General features: G+C 45.4%; 2 protein-coding genes across 2 annotated transcripts in view; both read right to left on the bottom strand.

Annotated features, from left to right (window-relative positions):
- Positions 1-1,977: 1,977 nt before the first annotated feature.
- Positions 1,978-4,116, bottom strand: LOC131260431 (hexamerin-1.1). Its single transcript, XM_058262185.1, has one exon. It carries the CDS (start codon positions 4,114-4,116, stop codon positions 1,978-1,980), a length of 2,139 nt encoding a protein of 712 aa, XP_058118168.1.
- Positions 4,117-7,353: 3,237 nt separating this feature from the next.
- The window catches only part of LOC131272585 (uncharacterized), a 41,604-nt gene continuing 31,476 nt past the window's right edge, over positions 7,354-17,481 (bottom strand). The window contains exons 5-6 of the mRNA XM_058274392.1: positions 8,638-8,907; positions 7,354-7,797 (exon numbers count right to left, since the gene is read on the bottom strand). Coding sequence (XP_058130375.1) covers positions 7,354-7,797; positions 8,638-8,907 — 714 coding nt within the window. The remainder of the gene's footprint in view (positions 7,798-8,637; positions 8,908-17,481) is intronic.

Here is a 17,481-nt window from a genome sequence, read left to right as displayed (position 1 = left end):
TATATCCATACTTAAAACTCGATTTTTAGTTTTCTAAAAACTTATATGACAAAACAGAAGCGCCCAAAAATGACAACGCCAGGAAGCTTCTCCCAAACGACACCAAAGAGGATTAGAATCTCATAATTTCGAGACACCGTTCGAACATGCCCGAACGGTTCGGGTAATGAGTTTTTCAAGGGGAGAGAAATGCAATTAGTTTTTAATTTTACTCTCTTTCGGCGTCCTGTGACCATCACATCTACTTTCGGAATGACTCACGTTTTCCCTAAAGCTCTTTTTTTTCTATCGTACGATTCTAAACTCCCGCGGAGATAGTGCACCTTTGAGGAGATTTAAAATAATTTAAATTACCTTTTCCTGTGGAAATACCCGAATCAGTTTTTGTGATGTCGTAACTGATTTTGTTTGATTTAAAAAAGTCCACATTCTGGAATGCCTAAGCGAACATTAGCTGAGAGATTTGATGAATGCTAAGTTATTTGTGATGATATTTAAATTGTTATAGACAATTACATAGACAAATTGGTGATATTATATACTATTTCATTTCATTCTTCTATATCCATCATTTATCAATACTATAAAGAATGAATCTATATAAACAATATAGCCTATGAATACATTGTTCAGTTTTATTATATTAAGTTGAATCAAGAAAACTAAAACGTAAACAATTTGATAGAAATTTATTAAAAAACACCTCATTTGGATGAAAAATGACGAAAACCGTATGTATCATCACATTTTCGGGATCATAAGGTCGGTTGAACACTTCGAACTGCATTTAGTGTAGTAGCATTATTTTATATAGGTTGTTCAGAATTACGCTCAACATTGTTACTTTCAAATAACATTTGAAACAGAACCAGTGAAAGCACTTCGTTGGCAATGGTGTACGAATTTGACAGATCACGACCGACGCTCGGCCAGATGGTCCGGTGTCCATGCAAACAATATCACCGCATTAATGCTATCGAAATGGAAAGCAAAACTAGCCGTGCACACTTCCGTCGGACGCTGATTCGGCAGCTTACCGGCAGGCCACAGACGATTACACGGGAACGAAAGACCGGTGCGTCAAAATGCAATTTCGATGTCACCTATCGCTCCGGTGCAGCGTCCTGCTGACAGTCGCTGGGGAACTTTCGAAGGTACCTTCGAAAGTGCAGCGCATGTTGGATTAGAATTACAAATGACGAAATGCGGATGCCATGATTTGAAGCTCGGGCCGGCCGTGCGCTGTAGGAAACGAGTTTGAAAGCTGGCGGTAGAATATGTATGTAAAGTTTTCGGTGTTTCCTTGCAGCAGTCATGGTGCATTTAAAATGTATGAATCACTCTCGATTCAATTTGTATTGTATTTTGTGCATGTTGGAATCAAAATAAATGTAAACAAGGTAAACTCAGCTGGTAGTAAGATAGCGAAATAAAATGAGATTAAAGGGGTAGCTCAAGTGAAATAAAAATATCGTACATGCAACGTCAAAGAACCAGTAAAATGGTCAGAAATAATATTTGTATTCGAATGTGGAACATATCCAATTCAGGCCATAATGTGGTTATAAAAGAAACTAATGTTTCTCTTTACTATTAGCATCTGTTAATGCGTGTTAATTTGTGTAACTTATACTTAGCTATAACTTCAAATGTAAAATGACGAATTGAGGGTGCTGGGGATTTCAATTCGAGATACCTTTCCAACTCACCAAACCAACATTATTTACTACTTACAGTATTTAACTCTCAAGAGTTGCATCCATTAAATATAGTTTTAAAAATATGTTACTTTTTTTAAACAATAATAAACATTCATAAAAGTAGTTGATTATTAAAGCAGCTCAATAACTCTAAACGCATGGAAATGTAAATATCATTCATCGCTTGCAAATAATTCATTACATAAAGTTATAATGAAAAGCTCTTTATTGTTGTAATTTGAGTAGCTTGCACCCGATCACTTAACCCGAAAACACTCTAAACGACGACCGAGTTAACCTCGGTTTCACTCTTGTGGTAGATTACCGCATCGTAGTACGCCATGTTGGGCGTGAACCAGACTGCTTCGTTAATCTTGCGATCGAACGGATAGCCGAACGGCAAGGTGTCCAGATAGCGGGCACCGGATCCAACACCGCAGGAAATGGTCGACTCGTAGCCGGTGAAGCGTTCAACCTTGGGCGCGTGGTACGGGGCAACCATGAAGAAGAACTGGAACGGCATGCCACCCTTCTTACCCTTCGGCAGCATCAGACGGGCCGGGAAGCCGCAGTGCGCCTCGGTCATATCGAGCGGGAACTTGTACTCCTCGCTGCCGAACGCCTGCATGACCTGCTTGTACAGCTCGAAGTAGGTGGTACGGTCCTTGACGAACCAGCTGAAGTCCTTCGAGTTGCGCGTGACCACGTTGTCGCCGGACACCAGGTCGACCAGGAAGTGGTCCAGCTGGAAGAAGTTCTCCCGGTTGGCGTTGATGCTGTACACGTTACCGTACTGATCGTACTTCGGCCCGATGAACACCGTCACGACCGCCTTCTGCGGCTTGTCGGAGACAACGTTCAGCTTGAACGTGAAGGGAAGGTGGTTCAGGCGGGGCATGCGCGCGTACAGCACGAAGTCCTCACCCTGATAGTGGGCCATCTTGCCGAACTTCTTCATCTCGCCCGCCTTCATCGTGGTGTCGTCGAACACCTCCACATCGACGGCGTTGGTGATGTCGGCGTCGAAGTTATCGAAGTACGTCACCAGCTTGTCCATCTCGACCACGCTCAGCTTCACGCCGGGGAAGTTAATCTCGTCGTACTTGTAGCTCGGCAGCGTGTCCAGATAGCGGTAGTAGAAGCCGATGATGCGCTTGAAGAACTGATAGAACACCGGGTCGCGCATCGCCGTCTCGTATCGCTCGAGCACGCTCGGGACCGCGCGGAACTCGTTGAACATCTCGAACGAACCACCGAGGAAGAACTTGGCCACCTTCTCCAGGTAGCCGTAGAAGCGACGGTTCACGCTATCGCCGTTCGACTGGATCAGGTTGCCGAGGTACTCGACGCCGGTCGGGGTGGTGATGTTCACGAACGTTCCGTCGGGCAGGATGATGAACCCGTAGTCGATCGCTTCCATCAGGCGGCGCTCGTAGTCGGTGATCTCCTGGACGATCTCGTGCTTATCCGCGTACGCGTTGTGGTGGTTCTCGCGGGCCGGGAACGGGACGCCGTTGTAGTAGCGCAGGTACGGGTAGTATCCGGTGGTGACCGGTTCGTACCACGAGAAGGTGGGGATCGTGCCGAGATCGTTCGACAGGCGCTCGAGGTAGTAGCGGGCCAGGAACTGCTGGTGCTGGTACAGGTAGAACTCGCCGCGGCGGTCCTTGTACAGGCCAAACTCTTCGCCACCCATCCACGTCGGGTAGTCGGCGTGGAAGTAGTAGTAGTAGGAATTCAGACCAATGTCCTCCATGAAGTAGCTGACGCGCTGCTCCGGGTTGCTGTGGACGTAGTAGCCGGTGTAGTTGCTCGGTACGTACGCACTGTACACACCGTCCGCCTTCTTCATGCGATAGAAGCCCTGCATCTTGTAGCGCTGGGCCTTGCTGATCACCACGTCGTTGAAGAAGTAGAACGGATAGATCTCGTACGGTGCCGGCAGAACGATGCCCTGCATGTCCTGGCGATGTAGCACGGCCACAGTGACGGCGTACACGAACATGCCTTCGTTCACGTGGAAGCGCGACCACAGCATCGTCTTGTAGAACGCATCCCAGTCCTTGGCGTAGTAGAACACATGGAACAGAGCGACGGCCTGCTCGCGATGGTACTCATTGTACACCGAGAAGATCTCCTCCATCGGCAGTAGACCGTACTTGTAGAAGCGCATGAACTCGTCGACGACCTGCGGCTTGGTGAAGTGCTCCTTGTACGCGGCCAGATCGAACGTCTTCTGCTCCTCCCACAGGTGCGTGTGCAGTTCCGGCTGGTGCACGTGCTGGAAGATCTCCAGGATGGCCTTCTGCTTCTCCAGGAACGGCTTGTCGGCGTACTTGACCTCCTTGGTCATGTAGTAGCCGCTGGCGGTGCAGGCCAGCAGGCACACCACGGTGACCGCTAGGAACGATCGCATCGTGCTCGTCGTTTGATGGGCCCTTCGACTAAAGATCCTACTGCTCGGTGGCACGCAGGCTTCTCCCAGGCAGACTACTCTCTCGTCGGGCGCCGTCTTGCTTTTATAGCCGAAAACGGGTCTGCGATCGACTCAAGATCATCCTTATCCTGAGCTAGCAACGTAACCGCTACGGTTAGACCTTTTGACATTCTCGTGCGGTTTCGGGCGTTACGCGTCGTAATCAACGTAAGTGTACAGTCACTTGGGGTAAATGTATTTTCTGTTTGTTTTTGGCACTTTACCGCTGGACTGCAATTGTGCAGTTGATAAGCGGGCATCAAAGTATGAAAGAATAAGCGGTAGCATCTCGCAGCTGATACATCCCCTTGTGATAACACGGTCACATTGAAGCTGTTAAAAAAATGCACCAAGAACTTGATAGACATGCAGACTACTGCATAGTGAAAAGAACATTGCTATACTTTTAAGAATATTAAATACTTCATTTTTTTTTAAGGTTAGTACCTACCGTTTAGAGATGTTTTCTTTCCTTTCTTGTCTACCGTCATTATCAGTTTCTAATACGAAGTATAATTGAACTATGCAATATTTGCAAAGCAGACGACACCCTCTTCCCATATCATATAGTTTGCTGTGGTTTAACCTGTTTGAAATCTAAATTTAAAAAACTTTCGTTATGTAAAGTTTTCCATCTCAATTTTCTTCCAAATGGTTCTACGCATACGTTAAAGAAGGAGCTTTCAATTGATTTTTTATTAATAATAATACTTTATTTTCATAACCTTTTGCTGTTCCAGTCCGTCCAGCATTCTTAAAGTTGTACGAATCGCTCGTTACTGCTTACAATTTTATGCTTGAGTGTTACGGTGTTTTTTTTTTCTTTCTCTGAACAAATTTTCTCGGACATATTAGCGAATGCGGTTACACGTTACATGCACTGTCGGCCACTGTGGGGGATCCCCGTAGACCTTTTTCCCTCACTACATTAGAACAGGTTTTCACCTGATTTTTCAATCCATCTTTTTTGTTTGTTTTGTTTTTTTGTTTGTTCGTTTGTTTGTTTGTTTGTTTGTTGGATTGTTTGTTTGTTTGTTTGTTTGTTATTGTTTGCATGTTCATTATTGAGCATTTTGTTATGCAGTAAATTTCTCCTTGCGTCCTTGTGGACCGATGCATCCTGTTTTATTTGTTCTTGCTCACCTGTTCTAGTGTATTTTAGTCGGTAGTTTATCATTTGCTGCCACTGTCGCCATCATTAGCTACTGTGCTGCCCTCATCCTCCCACACTGCAGGTTACTTCCTTCCATCAAGCGATCATTTTCAATGCCCTAGACTAGTGGTTTTTCGTTGCCGTAATGTGGTGTGGAGTTTAAAGTACCGTATGTTCTGCCTGCTGGTGGGACTAGGCAAAGCTAACTATACCGTCCTTTACGCCGTGACGCCAGCTGCCGGCGCTAACATTAGCTCCACTGAGGCTCAAACTAATGCATCATCAATTGACGGTCAATGTCAATCACTCGGGGTAGAGTATAATGTTGGATTGCAAAACACAAATGCTTCCTATTCTTCACATTCACTTTGCGCCGGTTTCGTTTGGAATGTTGCGAATCATAAAAGAAAGGCGAAAGTAACAATCTAATCAACACGAATTTTTATTTACCATTTTCCTCTTTCTCGTAATCTCCGTCCATTCTTTTGTTTTGTCATCTGCTCCTATTTTCCTGCTGAGTTTCTGTTTTTTTTTTTTTGTTAATTTCTTTTTATTGATTATTCCCAGTACATTTAGGTTTGCTAACAAATAGTAATACTTACAAGTTTCGCATATGCTGCGGGAAAACAGTCCCACTTACTAACAACTGTCCCGGAGGCATTTCCTGTTTTCCCCCCCATGCCGCCACACTCCCCAGCCGTTACTCTACATCTCGTTTACGCTACAAACTAATGCGCCCCACCACAAAACTCCCTGTTTGTTGCTCGCAACATATTTTACGGCACGCGCTATATGAATCGGAGCATATTTTAACTAAATTTGCATAGTAATTTCAAGTGTACTACTGCTGCCCTATGCCCCCCCGTTGTGGATTGGTTTGTACAGCGAAGCCCACCCCATGCACCCAAAAGCTGCAACACCCTTAGGGTATTGGTGCTTCCGATTGTGTCCTTACTAAATTTTGAACCAAGCTTCCACAACGCTGAATGTTTGAGTGATAGAAAGTTGTTTGTTTGTTTGTTTGTTTGTTTATACAGTCAATTTAGTGGTATAAAACTACACCGTGGACACGCGCGTGTCCGTCCATGGCTGGCCTTTAGCCGCGGTAGGAAAATTAAACGTCCTTATGTAACCGAAAACTATAAACTGCTTAAGCCTTCCAACTGTTTGATTCAACTACTTTTTAGTGTTTGCTTTTCCTATGTTTTCCTGCACGACGTACCGTTGCAAAGTAAAATTGATTTTATCTATTTGTAAAACGGGAAAAACCTAACACAAGCGGCACATGGTAGGGGAACGTGTTTTATTTAATTCTTAATACTCTGTGATTATTACAGCAATCGTTACTGACCTGGCGCAGGTTTTTGTTTGTCACAACGCACACGAGAAAAACAATGTTTCTCTCTTTTCGAACCTACGATTTTTGCAGCGTGCTGAAGCGATCGGACATAGCTTTTTATTTCTCCGCGCGTGTCATCACGCGCATTTGTCCACTTTTGCAATCCGATCTCGATTCAATGTACATCTGAATGTTTGTTTTGGAATAGAAAGCTCAAATACATATACAATATACACACATACCTGCCCTGGAGCTTTTCTTTCCCCTGTTTTTTTTCTTCTTCTGTTGTTGTTTTGTTCTAGTTGCGGGAAATGAGATCGAAACATGTTTATTTTTCTTTGCAATGCGGCATACAATTATTGTTGTTTTACATCATGCCGGGGACCTACGGTTTCATAATAAGTCTCGCCGACCGATACGGTGTGGAAACGATCCTCCTACTTGCGGGAAGCTGAACCGAAACAGAAAAGGTAAACAGGTAGTTTCTACCGACCGGGATGTATCAATTTTGTATTTAGTTTTGTTCGTACACTGAGTATCATTTCTACTACAAGTATTATGTTTATCGGCATAACAACCAGCACAGGATGTTTCGCACTATTGTTGTGTTTGTGTGTCCTGTGTGTTTTTTTTTTGCTGTCGAGTTGCGTTGCGTTCCTATTTACAGGCTCCACCCGGTGGCCAATCACACGCCGGAAATGCGATCCGTCGGAACCGGCAGCTGATGGGGGACGATGGCGTTGGCGGCAATCCAGAGGGAGGGCAACAGCAGCACAAACAATGGTAGCCACGCCGAGGGCCCAACCGGGGGCCGGGGGGCGGCACCGGTAAGCGGGGAGTTGTCCGGGTCGCCGTTGTTTTTCCGCCGATTGTTCGACCCGTCCAGACCGAGCAGGTTGGGCGAGATGGTGGTCACCAGGTCGCTCACCAGAATGCGCTGCTGGACGCTCTTGGTGTAGATGTGCAGGATCGAGATCTCGCACATCACCGTGAGGCTGGTGTGGAACGGTGGCATCGACTGGTAGATGTCCTGCAGCACCTGGCTGTGCGGGAGCATTTCGAGCGACGAGAACGTCGGCGTACCCTCGTACGACCGGTACGTGATGCGCTGGTACGGCGTCCGATGGATCTGGCGTGCCGATACGGTTTGATTGGACGATTCCGTTACAATACACCCGGAAGGGATTCGCCAGCATATTGACGAGGCATGGGTGAGGAGGTTGGAGGGGTGGAGGGGAAGGAAAGTAGACAAACAAAGAAAATTAGTACACAAGCGTTAGGCCGACGGGAGAACATTCGCCGCACGATAGTGGAAAACTGTGGGATAAAACTATCGGGAAGGTCTCCATCTGGACTGGAGGACATATTGGATATCCATGGTATGAGAACACCATAAATACGAAAATTGTACCGGAAAGCACTCTTTGGTGTGTTAGGAGATACTTCCTATCAATTTTCAAATTCTTATTGGTCAAAAAGAGGTCTTTTCTAATATTAGAGTTTAGTATGAATTTTAAATAAATATTAATAAGGCTGACTTTTTACCGTTTACAGTGCGTATTAAAAAAAATTCCAAAGATTGAAAAAAACATGTTTGAATTCAATAGCAAATTAATTATCATTTCTTTGAAGAATACGAAGAAATGTTATGTATATCTCCCTGGCTAAGATGCGGTTTATCAAGGAATGTGTATCAATTATTTTCTTTTATTTCAAATTATTTCCTAACAATTTTACTCATCAAGAAATTATTTCACTTTTGTTCATATTAGTATTAAGCCTGTGCCCTTGAGATATTGAGAACACATATGTATGTCCGTATCTCCCAACATTCCCGGTTAACATTGAATGGTGTACAAAACTCTTAATCAAACTTACTATGAAATAACTAAAACCGCCATATTTAGGATTGATTTTGTTCGCTTAATTAGAAACTGGTGGTCTTCAAAGCACAAACTCGCGAACTTACCCGCTTCGAGTTGATGTACCAGGTTATGTTGGCCGCCGGAAAGGAGGTCCCCACGGTGCAGACGGACCGGAAGCTGTCCAGCGTGGTGATGTGCGTCTTGTCCAGCTGCATCTGGGGGTCCTCCTTCGGCAGCTCGACGACTTGCATGCGGGCCTGCCGGATGTCGGTGTGGAACAGTGGCGCATCCTCGGATACCTCGCACTGGAACTGGCCGGTGAGGTCACGCGTTACGCCCCGCAGGGTGACCGATGTAGCGTCCGATTGGGTACCCTGTCAGTGATGAACGGAGAGCGTTAGTGCTTATCCATGGACGATCTAAGTATGCGATTTGCGTGGGAGAAGTTTTGGAGTAGTTAAGATAAAGTCTAAAGTCCCGTTTTGAAATGGTCGATCTTTGGCCATCCGATAGTATTATCACATTATATTTTATTCGATTCCAATAATCGAATGTTTTCGCCGTCTAACCATCTTGTTTTAATCACACAATCAAACAGCGGTGAGCACAGTTGCCCCAACTTTCCCAGAGCACCAGTAATTATTTGACTATATTTACGAGAGCAAAAACACACCCCAATCTCGATAATCCCGCAAAAACAAGCAGCTCCGGAAACGTTACATAATAAACAGCAGCTAGTTGCGAAGTTCCGGCGAGCTGGCCGGAAGGTAACTAGCAAATTTGGCCAACTTTTCCCAAAATTACCCACCAAGCGGTGCATCCGCGGGGCAAGTGTACATCAGCTTTCATTCAACTACACTTTCCCCTCCTCCCCGGACAGGGTGCTCCGGGGAGGGATGCGCGAACCAACCCGCCATAAGCCGGTGGGACACCGACAATGAACCGAACGAAACGAAAAGTTCAGCGCCATCAGCGCCGGTAGCTCCCAAGCCGACGACCCGCGCCAACCCTTGGGCTCCTCGGAAGCAATTCAACTTTTTTACACTCATTTCCGCCGTTTTTATCTTTAATTATCGTGGTGCTTTATGAGTTTTTTCGCACGACGACGCTCCCGGAGTCCGTGGGAGAGCTAAATGGTCGAGATATCGTACGCCAAAGGCGCCCGCTCTGTATAGTTCGAAGGAACCGGCTAACCGGGGTGCTTCGACTAATTACGGCGGAGTGGCCGACACTGCCCCCTCCCCGGTCCTGTCTACCCTGCTCCACTCCCTTTGCACTAATATTTTTCAACCATCTTTGCCTTTCGCACTCGGGGTGTGAAAATGCCACACCAAACAAGCCTTTACTGATCTCAACCGAGTGGGAAAATGGCGTCGAGGAAGCGAACAAAAAATAAAAAAAAATAAAAGAAACACACAAATGGAAGTTAACGCAGGAACGACCAGGGGGAGGGAGGGTGAGGTTTGCTGGAAGACAGGCGGTGAATGGTCCAAGGGAAAGTGTGCGAAGTCAAGCGGAAGTAAAATCGTTTTATAACATCATAGTTAAAACGATGAATAGTGGTCCACCCTCTCGAACCGAACTGGGATTCACCAAGTGGGTGGTTGAGAGATGGGGTTTTTCCTCCGGAGAGATCCTAAAGCATAATCCCCGATCGGCGGATTCCGACGGCGTGCGGCACAGAGGAGGGAGCTTGCGCCGACACGGCCCGAGGCCGAAAGAACGAGCGAACGGGTTCGAAATTAGGGCTCAATTATCACGCAGCTGTTTTATGGCCGGAACAAGATCTACAATGGGGCCATCATGACGATGGGGCGATGGGATCGTTAGGTGGTGTTACGAGGTGGGAGAGGGGGGAGGGGAGGAACAGATAAAGTGGGTTGATCAAGTGATAGAGGATTTTAATAATCCCTACCACAACGTCAGCGCGCCGGTAACAACGGACCTCTTTTGTGGTCGAGGACCTGTTGTGCTCGGTTGCAGAGAATAGGAATGAAATGGTTATCATTTCTTATTACCCTTTTTTGTCTTTTATCTTTACAGCCGGAGTCAATACGAGTTCATTTAAGGAATGTGGTTTTTTTTATTGTGCTAGGATTTTGTTCCCAGCGAGATGATCATAATTTCCCTCATTATGTTTATGAATTCTACCATACTTAAGTGTAATTACTATCGTGCAGCGACCGATAAGCATGGACTGGTGCTAGTTTGCCAGAAGCAATCGTTTCATCAGGGCAGTGATCAGAGAGAAAACTTTTAATTTTTAACGATTGAAAGTTTCCTTTGCGTCCAAAGTAAAGTTTGTGATCATTCGTTTCATGAAACTGACAGAAGTCGCAAAATTTGTAATTTTTTCAACTTAAATAATGGGAATTCAAATTAAACTAGACTTTACATGTCTTTATTTTCTGTGTTTTAAATTACAAAAAACAGATCCTTCCTTATTCAAACACATAATAGCGTGTTTTGAACTGAAAACTATATTCTGAGCTATCAAATGACACCGTTATCTACTTGCCATTCTAAATTTTTCTAATTTTTTTGTTGCTTCTAACTGTTTCTAAGTCGCTAAGTTCATTTTTAAATTAATATTTGATTTAATTAAATTTTTAGCTTCTATGAACACACATACTATACAAACACATACTACACGAATAAAATGTTTGGGTGGAGTGTAAATTTAAAATCTTCGTTTCCTATAGTATGTAATACTTGTTTTCAAGCTATGTTCCGACGGTTTTTTCGACGGTTCTGAAATTTTATCAAATATTTTAAATTCGACTGTCTGCCCTAAAGTGTAAAAACCTAACCCTATGAATATTTTCTAAATCCATCGTATTATTTAGTATCAATTTAAACTAGGCTGTTATGACAGCGCCGTGAAGCAACTTTTAAGTGATTCACACTGACACGAACACACGAATGATGGGAATGCACTAAATGCTGTAAAAGTTGCTTCCGGCATCAGACTATCATGCATGGGAAAAGTGCTTCCATTGTTGTGGGAAAAACTGGCCCCGTGCACGGTTTAGATGAGCCAATCCGCGGTTGAAAGAACATCTAATCTATCTCTTCGATGGAGCTCGGAGAGGAGAAAAAAAAACCCCAGACCGCCATAGTTTCACACCAAGGTGCCGTGTATTCGTATGACGGATGTTAATTAAAAAGCACTTTGTATTATTCTACGCCCATCGCGAGGTGAAAACTCATCCACGCCGGTCGTCGGCAGGGCGAGCTTTCCCTTTGTTCTGGCGGTAAAACAAATGGCACTCAAAGGGTACCTGAGGTGAGCGGTCGGGACGAGTATTCTTTTTCAACCCTCGACGTCTGGCACCGTATCGGGGGTTAGCGTTGGCCAGCGGTATTTTTACAATCGACCCTAGGACCGGCGCCTGCCACGTTGATAAAGGTTTCCACCGGAAGGCACCGCACAAAGGAAGTGCTAGGCGAGTGTCCTGAACCCTGCGGAAGGCCCCATCTAGCCACGTCAGCGTTCGTCAGCTCGAGCCCGAGTGTGTTTTCCCACCTCGATCGGCAAGGGAATGTGAATGGACCAGCGGTCCGTCATTCAGCGAGGATATGCGAAAGTGGCATCGGCATGTAATAATTCTCGCCGTCCCTTCGAGCGATTGGTTTGGAAGGTGTGGAACTCAACCCTCCCCCTGTCCGAGGCGGAAACCCGGTACGAGCGGTTTGTGGAAATATCAGCAATATAACCTTTCGCCAGATGGCGCGCGTGTCCTATTCAGGCCGGGCTCGGGCTGGGATTAGCCTTCATTCATGCCGGCAAAGCACATGTATTGAAACAATAGGCGGTGCCACTCAACCCAGACGGCCTGCAAAGGTACGCCACAGTACACGAGGCATCGCCGGGTTGGCCTGTTTTTCACTTTTCCTTCCATTTTACGATAGTGAAAAGCAATTACGACCAGCCGACCGGTTACACTTTGTTGCGAACGCTTTCGGAAGTGGCAAGATCCAGCGAATCCAGGCCCACGCCATTGGAATGAAGTGTCCTGCGCCCGGCGGATGCTCGTTTTTCGCTCCTCGTGGAGGTTTTTCAGTCGGAAACCGTATTATCTGCTATCTGGATAGGTCGAAGGTATTTTCCTTGAAGCACTTTTCATTTATTTTTGTTATGCCTCTTTCCTTTCGCCAGTGTTGCCGAGTGACGAGTTCATCATTTATACGTTCAGGTTGGAACTGTTTGTGGAATGTTTTTAAGATAGAAAGTTGAGCATTTTGGACGTTATATTTAGTAACTCATTTAGCTATACGTTTATTCATTTAGCAGCAAGGTTTTAGAATCGTATTCCTTCTTTCTTCTTCGGTTTCCCATTCATTCTGTTTTAACATAACAAGGGGCCAAATATTGACCAAGAATATAACAAACTAGCTTGACGCTTCGGCGATGCTCGATGAAGAAGAGATTGAAAAATGTTATGTTTTAAAAGTTATAGTTAATTTAATAGTTACAATAACGGCATATTTAAAATGGTTCATATTTCTTACAAGCTTTGTTTAATAACTTTGGTGAATAAACCTTGACAAATGTTTGTTTGTCTGAGTTAGAATTGTAAAATTTAGAAGTAGTGAAGATAAAAGAAGTGATTAAACAAATCTTCAACAACTTTTGTAGTGTTTAAAATTTATGTGTGGAAAGTTTCAGACTCGACGGTTCAGTATTCGTAGAGTTTTTAGTGTACACAAAATTACATAAAATATTAAAATTTGTAATAGATTATGTCACAAATAAAAGACATTTTCAATTAGCATAGATTGTATGTAACCTACGCCACAAACCTTATGAAACATGTAACATTTTACAGAAAAATCACGCAAATGAAAAATCATTTTACAGAAAACATCGTGCGAATCATGCGCAACACGCCGCAAACCTTTGATTCCCGAAATCTTTTCGCCAGAATCGCTCAACTCACTCAATTAGACAATATTTGGGTCGTGATTGGTAGGAGACAGCATTCTGGCGTTCTTCGATACCATCCCCCAATTAATCTTCCCTACCCCCAGCCCATCCTCTCGCCGCTTGATGTGTCTCGGCGACAGACGGTGAAACATTCCCTAAGCATCTTCATTAGCATTCCGTTGTTTCCGAGCGCCGCACGCTCATAATTTAGCTCGCACGAACGACAAACGAACGATATTCAGATCCTAGAACCTGCCTTGGTTAATTTGTTTCACGCTCGACCCGTGGCGCCCGACCCAGCTTTTTGCAGCCGGATACCGGAGAGAGACGAAAACGTGGAACGTTTTTAATATCATCTTCTTTGCCTCAGCCCTTCCCGTGATCATCCCCCCTTCGGGTTGAACCTTTGCCTTTCTTTTCGTAATGACGCTTTGATTAGCTTTCAAGCTCATCTTAATTTAAACCGACCGAACCGTACCCGGCCCGGTTGGCCAAGGGTTTGGTTTAATAACCGAACCCTAAACAGGGGCGACTCACCTCCGGGGCAGGCACCTTCTTCATTTGCGCTCTTTTCTGCGCACATCCGAACGTACGCACCGTAGTACCCCCACGCACCCGGGTGGGGCCATGGTGTGTATGTGTGATTTAAACCAGCAAAAACCAACCTTAACAAACCACACAAGAGAAGTGGTCCGAAGAGCATTTACACCATGTGGTGCCTCAGGTAACTTAGGGTAAATTTAAACTTAAAGCCATTGTGCAAACATAAAAGAATTGCTCGGAGCTCCGGAGAGTTCAACCTGGATCCATTTCTTGACTGTGTTCCGACACAAGTTGAAGACGTAGCACCTTTTTAATATGGCTGTTGATGATGTTTTGCGTTCCCTGTCGAACGGCACCAATGGGGGGAAAACCCGGTAAGATATTGTAGTAAAATCAGTTGAGCTTAAGACAACCCCGTCCCTTCCCGCACCTTACAGCCCAGTCGAGGGGGCAGGGTGCGACATTGTCTGAACCATCAGAACCGACCCGGTTAGATAATGGCTCGTACGACACAGTTGGTTTCGTCTCGTTGGTCCTTGGAAAGCGCCTTGGGAGACAACTTGCTAAATGACAAAAGGCGACCATCGTAAACCACTAAAGGGCACTGCTTATGCATGTGTGCATGTGTGTGAAATGGTAAATAATGGCTCTCGGACACATCGCAGTACAATGCATCTTCGGCATCGATGGTAGATAGCGTCGAGGGATTGGAACCCTCGCCAGATCGAGCGGCTTGCGGTGAGTTCGGAGATCTTTTGAAGTGTTACTTAATTGAATGATCTCCTCCTCGATGTTCCTATTGTAACGTTTGGAGAGGTGGCTTGTATGGATCAACATGTTTATTTTCTTAATTTAGAAGGACACACAGTGTTGTTCATATTTTTTGTTTTAATGAACCTCTGTATATTGTGGTAAAGAAGAATGCTCCTATGTAGTGAATAAACAAAATAAAACATTGTACAATTTGCCGAAAAGTGATCAAACTACAAACAGAGTTTTTGGGAAAGTGATTTTTTTCTTCTGGAACTGGTTTTGGTAAAGAGGTTGATGCTTTTAATTTTTTCCAGCCAATCCTTGGTTTTCGGCAGAGTTTAATTTAAACGAAGCTCTACCAAATCATTTCTTAGATAAAAAAAATCCTACCACTAAAACAATTGTCTCCCCTCAATATGTGTTGAAGGTGCTTTCGTATCCAACCAATTAATTCAAAATTTTGTAAAATTCAAAACCATTTCAATTGCCTTTTCATCCCAAATCCAAACCTCGAATGAGGGTTTCTGTTGATGAAGCAAATCACCAATCAACCGTCGTAACACACGAAATGGCGTTTTCACTCGTCCCATCGGCCTCGTTCTGTAGCGAAAATGTTTAGCGTGCCGGGGATGAAACTCAGGCCAATCCCCCGGTGTACGTCGCGATTTGTCGCCGCACGTCAAACTCCGACGCGCAGAACAACGGCATACAAAATCCTCGTCAAAAGAATGTGTGCGTTTGATGCCCGGCGAAAGAATTTCCGTGAAAATGTGTCACAACAACTTTTCGACAACGGTGTGCCTCCGGCGGCGACATTGAACCGGTGGTTCCCAAAAAGGAGTGGACTTTGGGGAGGGAGGGGACCCAAATATCCGCGCCCAACCGAGCGCGGCATATGTTTTCATTTCCATGACAGCTGCAAGGATTCCATCATCGCCGGGGCCTTTGAAAACTCTGCCGAACGGGTTAGGGGTTTCCTACCCTGCCAGTGTTGCCGGGGAAAAACCTCCGGTTGAGTGTAGTGTGTGGCTAAATAAGATTGGATTTATATGGTGCTTCGAAAGGGGCCCACCTCTTTCCCGAACACACACACACACACACACACACACACCCGTTGCGTGAGCATAAACCGCGAAACCCTCGGCTCGAATTCGAAGCACAGATGTTTCGCAACAGGCGGAAGGAAGAGTGGAAAAACCCGGTCCACCAACCGAAGCCGCTCGGTTTCCGGAGATGAGGATCGAAGAAAACCGCACCGCATCACCAGTTCGACGTAATAACCATCGCACCGAAAGTGTTCCGATAATGCGCTGGGAAATGGGACCCAATTTGCCGTTTGTCGTACAGTGCTTGTGGGACGAAGGAGACGTTTTCACGTGGGGGGAAATCAAAGAAAATTATGTGCCCCAGGTGAAGTGGCATTCTCGTTCGGTTGGAAAATTTCCAATCGCTAGAATTCTACGGCCGCAGGCGGAAAATATTTGTAACAGTCGTAAATTTCCGACCCCCCATCCCGTCGCGCGCCCTTTCCGTTCATGCACCATCTGCGCCGACCGTCGATTGGTTACCCGCAAAACTATTGGGGAATGAAGGGAGAGGGGGGAAACATTGGAGACATGTGTAACGCCGTCGGCGCAAGGCGAAGAAACCGAACGGGAACCGTACAGCGTACTACCATCGGCCTCATTTCCCATTCGGTTTGGCACTTGTATGAGCATTCGATTGACTTGCCATCGAGGAAAAACTTACCACCTCAATCACCACCACCACCACCACTAAGACAACCGTTGGTTTCCCGATTGTTCCAATCCAAGTAATCCTGGAAACACGAATGAATAAGAGGGAAATGCTCACCGGAAACGGTGGGGCAAGTGACAATAATCCCCCCGGAGGCGATTGGAAAACCCGAGCTTATTCTAACCCGCAAGTTACCGTACGTGCGTGCGTGTTCCATGTCGCTTCCAAACAAAACCGATCCGTGCGTGCTCGGGGGCCATTCATTTTCGCCATCACCCTCGACGCAAACACGCATCACTATCGACAGATTTCCTCTTTGTAAATGGATGTGAAAATGGGTGTACATTAATTTTGTTTTTCCTCCCGCCCCAGCTTCCACCTTTCACCCTCTCCCATCGATCGTTCCTGCAATCTTTCCATTAGGGAATTTCGTAGGCTTTTCCCACCATGGGAGCCAAGTTTCCCACCGAAATGGAGCGGTTCATTAGCGTGAAAAAAGTAATACGTCTTCATCTGGTCGGAGGCGAGGAAAAGGTAGAGAGCATCCGGCGCCTGGATGGAAATTGACGTAAGGATTTTATTTTAATTAAGAAACAAGGTTTCCCGTGCACGTACGATACGCCTAGTTCGCATTCCGAGAACCTTCGAAAGTAAGTTCCTTTCTCTGTTAGTGTTTGTAGCCATTCATTTCGCCGAAAAAGGCTGCTTACATCCTTCCGTAAGAAATCATATAGAGCGTTAGCGTTTGTTTTTTGTCGATTGTACCATGCTGCCACTTTGCCCTTTTCCGGTGGCACGAAAGGATTATATGTTTTTCTTTTCCATTCATCGACAGACTGATGGATATTTTCTTCTTTGAAGGTAAATAATCTTCGTGTGGGATTACTTCAATAAGTCCACTGGCTGAGACTTTGCCGAAGTTGACTCGTATTTCTATCTGCACATTCTGTTTATGCTAGCACGAGGGGTAGAGGAAGGGGAGAGGGTG

Source organism: Anopheles coustani, chromosome 3 (genome assembly GCF_943734705.1).
Source record: "Anopheles coustani chromosome 3, idAnoCousDA_361_x.2, whole genome shotgun sequence".
Lineage (NCBI taxonomy): Eukaryota > Metazoa > Arthropoda > Insecta > Diptera > Culicidae > Anopheles > Anopheles coustani.
This window is presented reverse-complemented; position numbering and strand designations above follow the sequence as displayed.